Source organism: Mauremys reevesii, linkage group 2 (genome assembly GCF_016161935.1).
Source record: "Mauremys reevesii isolate NIE-2019 linkage group 2, ASM1616193v1, whole genome shotgun sequence".
NCBI lineage: Eukaryota > Metazoa > Chordata > Testudines > Geoemydidae > Mauremys > Mauremys reevesii.
This window is the reverse complement of record NC_052624.1, coordinates 169,516,505-169,523,660: the sequence shown is the minus strand read 5'-3', so window position 1 is coordinate 169,523,660 and position 7,156 is coordinate 169,516,505. Positions and strand designations below refer to the sequence as shown.

Below are 7,156 nucleotides of genomic sequence, written 5' to 3'. Positions count from 1 at the left end.
ATAGGCTCTGATTCTTCCAAATTTACTTGCAATAAATAATAACTTACTCCTTACTGATGTCAGAGTAATTACTTTGGAGTAAAGTAGTAGTATTCCACAAGAATGAAGATAGGAGAATCAGGACCATGATTTGCAGATAGTATTTCACTTCCCCTCCCTTCTTTTTATGTAGGTGCTGCTTTTGTGAATTTCATCCTGTCAAAATAAATAAAAATCTGATACTCTTAAGAGCTAGAGCAATTTTCATTTTAGAACAAAGTAATATTTACCTCTTCATTTATATTTGCTTTACAAAAGGGATTTTTGTTTTGTTTTTTAAACTTGCTCTAATATAGCACATCAAAGTGCTTTTGATGTGAGTTTATTTAATGGAATCCACTTTTTCCCCCTGATGATTGTATTAATCTTCATAAATCTAAAGGCAATATCGTACCTTTTTAAACTTTAGCAGGAAGAGACTTGTGGCACTGACCTATGCAGGTTACATGTGCTCTCTATGGTAAGTTATGATACTTAGTAATATATTTCCCTATTCATGGAACATTGCTTCAATAGCAGCCCAAGAGAGTGGGTTTAGTTATGTTCTCATTTACACCAGAAACTCTGGATTTAAGCCCTATCCTGCAAACAGTTACACATGTGCATAACTTTACTCAGGTAAGTAGCCCTATAGACTTCAATGGCACTCTCCCATTACACTCAAGTTACACATGTGCTTAACTGTTCACAGCATGGGGGCTTGGACAAATAAAAGTAGAATCAGATGCAGATCACACTATAAAGGTACCTTGACAACTGTGGGAAATTTATATTAACCTCTGAGCTGAAACTCTTAGACTCAGAGAAAACTCCAGCTTTGCCATTCATTCCTAGTCTTGAAACATGGCCGTAAAAAAGCCTCTGTTTTGTCTGACATGTTTACCTACAACATTTGAATGACTTTTAAGTTCTTTGAATAAGGATAAGAGACAATGTGTACATTTTCCACACAAATGGTGGAAAGGTAATAAAATAAACATCAAAAAGTAGTTTACCAAATCATGGCTTCTCCATTGCCATTTACAACAAAGGCAGGAAGAGGAAGAAACCTACCCTCACCATTGGCATCATGTTAGAAAAATACAAGTTTTGGAAGCAATGGGAGCGTTTTTTCCCATACCCTTAGCACAAACATTGGCACTTCACTTTTTTTGTTAAGTCAACTATTTGTTAAAAATTTTCATCTCATGTTATTTGAAGGGGAAAAAACTGAGGGGAAAAACCCTCAAAATGTGGCCTCCCTCTTATTTTTTGGCTTTTTTAAATTAAAGATGGGCCAAGTGGTAACTTGAGGAAGAAGACACCCACCCTTTAATAAAGTTAAGTGAATACAACAGGAAAGGATAGATAAGAGAATGATGAGTCTGTTCATTGTTGAGTATTCAAAACACATGCAGAATTAAAAATTGGCAAATTTTCTGCAGGTGCATGGGTGAAAGCAATCCCATCAAAAGAGAAAGTGACACTATTTGTGTCTCTTTCAATGCACTTCTAAATCTGCATTCTTTCACATTTCTCTCCACCACTGCACAGCTGCAAAAAAGATAAAGGGCAATGCAAACTTCAAGGTTAAATTGACAATGGTATTAGCTGAGCATCTCAAATAGAATTGTGATGTACCTTTATAAACCTTATGCACGATCAGCACTCATTCCAAAAAGTCTAGGGCGACACTCAGTATGTTTCTTTTATTATTATTAAGCAATTTGTGCACCCACCTAACAAGCTATTCAGGTCTTACTTGGAACAAAGAATTCAGGTATATTATCTATAAAGATGGGACATAATCTTTGTACTGGTTTCTGGAAAGGTTATATCCTAGAAAGTCTTCCACATGCTGACAAATGAGGCAGTGCAGAATTTTAATAGGTTAGAACCTACTCCCATTTTAGGTCAACTGATTTTTTGTAAAACCCAGTATAGACAGCAATTTTCAGAGAAATAAGAGGTTCCACTGGTTATCAGTCCATGTCCTTGCTCCCTTTAGCAAACAGTCCTACTGAATACAAGCACATTGAAGTGAATAGGACTAGTCACCTCAATGAAGATCAGACCATGGCAAATGTGAAATACATATTAAAAATATTTCATGTTAGATTTTTCTGGAAAGAAATCGGTAAAACAAATGAACTCTAAGTCCTAATTCATTATATACATTTTGGTCCTGTATTTGAATTTTACTGTTTAGGGGCATGCAAAAAAAACCAAACACTCAAGTAAAGCAGCTTTTTAATGTTCAAAAAGGTTTTATTTACAGAGTAACAATTTAATAGAGAGTTATACAGAGGGAGATACAAAGACAGGTTCTGAAAGAAGTCAGCTACACTGATTTGTTTAGTGTCCCTGTTCATTACATATACATAAAATCAAGATCAGAGTTTTGTTGAAGTGTTTCCATCAGAGCATGTAGAAGGGCCTACCCATTCACTTTTCATTCTGGACTGGGAAGAGAGGGGTGAGGATTAAATGACTATCAAGCGACATAAGTCATGAGGAATTCACAACAAAGTTTATACAGCTTCCCAGTGAAGCACTGTATTATTTTATAATAGGGTGTTTAGCTGTTATATTACAACTTGCTACTAAACAAAGTATTATGTAAAAATAATAAATGTGTAGCTGGTGTTGCTCTGCCACCTACAAGTCATCCTGAACTTTACACCTGGCAGGAGGAACCTGCTATGCAAACCTACACACACTGTCCCTGCTGGCTTCCTTCATTCAAAACACCCAGGGCTGAGAGGGAGAGAAGGGGTGGAACCTGGCAGAGGAAAACACAAAAACAAAACAAACATGTTGCATGAAATAAACTTTCCAACAAGATCTGAGATGACAGGAAGATAATTATGACTCTGATCTTGCTTATTAGTGGATGCCCACCTTTGCTACCTTGCTTCCCCGCCCACCAGCCTTTCAGATCCTGGTTTTAGCTCCGCCTCTCCTCGGCTGCCTAAGTATTATAATGGGCTGGTCTGAAAGTGGTGCAGAGAGACAGAGAGAGAGAGAGATAATGACTGGACAATAATACTAATAACAATAACAACTTGGCTGCTGCAACTACTATAGCAAGAAGTCAGCTCAGAATCTCAAGACTGGAGAAACCAGGTCCCTTGACACAGGAGCACCAGCAACTACCCGACAGAGAGAGGAGCAACTGCGACATCACTAGAGATAATGTATTCCATTTTTATTGCGCTGATGAACTGTGGACAGTAACATGAGGAACCTCTCCCGAAGAAGGGACAAGATCAAACTTTGAGAGGATCTGACTTTGCAGAACTACCCATCCCAGACCGACTGACTTGGGGTTAGTTGCTTTTCTTTCAACAACCTGTTTTCCCACGTGGAGCAACCAGAGTGAAAGCCGTGAGGAAGGACACGGTGCATCTCCCTGAGAAAGGAATCTCAGAGGGGTGGAAGAAAGAGAGAGACCTCCCTGCCCCTAAGTAACCTACTCTCCAGGCGGCTAAGAGTGGGGGGGGGGTATCCTGTTCTCCAGGGACCTGTCCAAGTGGGAAGAGCCCTCCCCACTTCCAAGCAAACCCCCCCGGCCCCTGTTCTTTGCTCCTTGCTAGGGCTGAAGGGGGAGGCAACCCCTAGCCTGCGCTGCTCGCCAAGAAGGAAACCGTTGGCGCTGTCCAGGGAGAGAAACAAGCGCCCCCCACACACACACTGTTCCCGACGGGGAAGGAGCCCCCCCCCCAAACAGCCAGCCCAGCTCCTAGGGCTGCCCTAGAGCCGCCCCCAGCCCCAGCCTGGCGGCGGGGGGAGAAGAGGCCGGGGCAGGGTGAGGCAGCAGCCGCGCCATGAAGCTGGAGGTCTTCGCCCCGCGCTACGAGGACAAGCTGGGCGGCAGCGACCAGGAGGGCAGCGGGGCCCCGTCCCCCGCGCCGGGCGACAGCGAGCTGGGCTCGGACGGGGACTGCGCCGCCCACAGCCCGGGCAGCGAGGGGGCGGGGGGCGCGGGGCCGGCGGGCGCGGAGGGCGGCAAGGGGAAGCCGTACACGCGGCGGCCCAAGCCGCCCTACTCCTACATCGCGCTCATCGCCATGGCCATCCGGGACTCAGCCGGCGGCCGCCTCACGCTGGCCGAGATCAACGACTACCTGATGGGCCGCTTCCCCTTCTTCCGCGGCGCCTACACGGGCTGGCGCAACTCGGTGCGGCACAACCTGTCGCTCAACGACTGCTTCGTCAAGGTGCTGCGCGACCCGGCGCGGCCCTGGGGCAAGGACAACTACTGGATGCTCAACCCCAGCAGCGAGTACACCTTCGCCGACGGGGTCTTCCGCCGCCGCCGCAAGCGCCTCAGCCGCGCCCCGCCGCCGCCGCCTCCCGCGCGCCCGGCACCGGCCGCCCCCTGCTGCTGCTGCTGCTCCTCCGCCCCGTGCAGCTGCGCCGCGGGCCCCGCCGAGGAAGGGCGAGCGGGCGCCGCCGCCGCCAGGCCGGGCTCCAAGTTCTCCAGCTCCTTCGCCATCGAGAGCATCCTGAGCCGGCCCTGCCAGCGCGCCCCAGCCCCAGCCCCAGCCCCGCCCGGGCGCTCTGGCCCGCGCCGCCCGCCCCCTACCCGCTGGGCTCCTACCCGCACCCGCCGGCCTCCTCTTCGCCGGCGGCCTCCTGCCGCTCTACGCCTACGGGCCCCCGCCGCTGGAGCGCAGGAGGGAGGCGCTGACGGCCGGCAGCGCCCCCCTCCCGCCGGAGCCTCCCCAGCTCTTCCCCTCCCCTGGCGAGGCGCTGCTCCGCTCCCCGCTCTATTGCCCCCTCCGGCTGCCCGGCCCGTTGCACACAGCCGCGGGGCGCCCAGCCTCCTACCCGCCCTGCCCCCTCGAGAGCCTCCTGCCTTAATAAAGCCCCCCTCCTCCCCCCCAGGGGGCAAAGCGGGGGAGGTGGGGAGCACGTGGAGCGGGGAGGAGGCCGAGGCTGGGGCTTCTGCACTTTCTATCCCGAGACAAGTGACTGTGCCTTGGGGGGGGGGGGAAGCGGGGTTTTAACCAAACCAAAGTGGGGCGCTTTGTATTTGGACTTCGCAAGGGGCCAAAGTGCTTCTTAGTCATTGTTGAGAGTACGTGGCTTAAGGCAGGTGCCTGATCTGCTCTCGGGCTGGTTTCCTCTCTGCGCAAAGCCATGTGTCATTTTCCAGGGAACCAGTTCCGTCAGGCTGAGTCCCACTACGGGTTTGGGGTGCGTTGTGCACCCAAGGGTGAGGGCTGGGCGAGTGAAAAGGTGCCAGAGGTTGCTGGGTCATTTCTCTGCTCCAAACCAATGCATCACTGTGCCAAAATAAACCCCCTATACAGCACCTAGCATTTCGTGGGGGCGGGGGGGACTTATTTATACGTTTTAAACTAAAACAAATGTTTTAACACGGCAGGTCGCAGCTTTTTTAAATATATATATATCGTTATGTTGGGTTCAATGAAATGTCAGCCGTGGTCTCTTTCTGTGCTCCGTCTGTTTTCTGAGTTGTGTTTTTGGAGATAAGACCACGGGCAAGCCAGGATCGATTTTTTGTTCTCTGTATATTTGTGCGTGACTATTTTATGGGGAAAAAAACCCTCAGGCGCCATGGTTATTTTCCAATAAAAGTTGCAAAAGAACTCCCCAAGGAATAGCGTGATGTCTCTGTGTAAGACAGGTGGGCGGCGAGGGGATGGATACCGACTTCACGGAAAGCCTGTAAACGTGCTAGAGAAAAGTTGTGTGGACTGAATGAAAGCGAGCAGGTTGCCGAGGGAGGTAAGCCCTCACCTTGAAGGAGAGCACTTGGCTCAACTGCATTTTTGGGAGAGCCTTTGGTTGTTGTCAGCCCCCCTCCCTGGTGCCTATTAGCGTTTAGATGGGTGATGTACAGAAATTCATTAGCGTTCCTGTTGACTGAGACTTGGTTTCTCTTCCTTTTGAAAGGAGTATGCTTCCCAGCCCAGAGAAAACAGCTAGCTACAGAGTTGAAATAACTCTTTAATTCCTCGTGTCAAACAGTGTTCGAGTGCTGATGTTCATTCCTTCAGAAGGACTGGCCCTTGAAAGATAATCTTTTGGAAATAAGGGCCAGCTAAACATTTACTTCGTTAAAAAAAGTTCCGCGCGGTACCTTTTTCAGAGGACAGAGATGAAACTTAATCCTATTGTCTCATCTCCTTACACAAACGAAAGCTGTTTCAGGAAGGTTGTTGGTTCAACTTGATTCTAACTGCTTCTGGTAGAAGCAAAATTTCCCCCCTTACATTTTTCTCCTGATGTGTTTTCGGTTACTGATAAAATCACGCGCGCACACACACTCCCTTTAAATACAAGGCTTGTCAGGAAAGCCCTAAGAAAAGAAAAGCAAGAGGTGCAATTTTTTTTAATTAATTATGATTTTAACAGCATTGCGAAACTCAGTTTAAAAATTCTAATCTGAATGCATTAACAACTGGAAAGTGGTATTCCCCTCCCGCCCCATCCGTTTACAACTTCTCATATTTACGGAAGGTGAATAAACTGAAATCCGGAGTGTATTTTATTTATATTTTGACTCTGGATTTTCTTATCTCCCTCACTCCATTTACCATTCGTTACATTTTTCTTCAGAGCAATTTGCAGAATAGTTAAAAATGCGTGCAGAAAAGGAAGCCTTCTATTAGTTGCCTTAAACAATCTCAAACCGAAAACGCTTACTTATTTCAATAAAGTCCATGCAGATTTCATGCGTTTTAGCTCATACCGTAACATCCATAAGAGCACCGCTAGAGATCATCAGTGTCTAATGTATAGAGTAATCAACCATTAAAGGAATTGGTTTCCATAAAATTGTTCGCATTTAAATACCATTTTATCTTCAAAGCCCTATACAAATACTAATTTGCCTTTCCATAATCTACCTTTTGCTAGAGCTTGTGTTTTTTGTTTCCCTTTAAAAAAATAAATAAATCGAGAATTTAGTTGTCTCTAGACCACAGCTAACATCTTGTTTTGCCTACCCTTAGGGATGATTTCAGAGTATACTAGTTGTACTTTGATATGACTATGGTTAAATTTAAACAAAAATATTAAAGTATTTTTTAAAATCAAACCATATGGAACACTTTTTAAAATCCTGTTTTGTAAAAAGATCACAATTTTTAAAGAAAGAATGAAA

General features: G+C 46.5%; 1 protein-coding gene across 1 annotated transcript; it reads left to right on the top strand.

Annotated features, from left to right (window-relative positions):
• The first annotated feature begins 3,041 nt into the window (after nt 1–3,041).
• FOXQ1 (forkhead box Q1) lies at nt 3,042–6,070 on the top strand. Its single transcript, XM_039523003.1, is given in 4 exon segments — nt 3,042–4,397; nt 4,399–4,476; nt 4,479–4,534; nt 6,019–6,070. Coding segments are annotated over 4 exon segments (738 nt in total). The 5' UTR covers nt 3,042–3,845.
• Nucleotides 6,071–7,156: the final 1,086 nt, after the last annotated feature.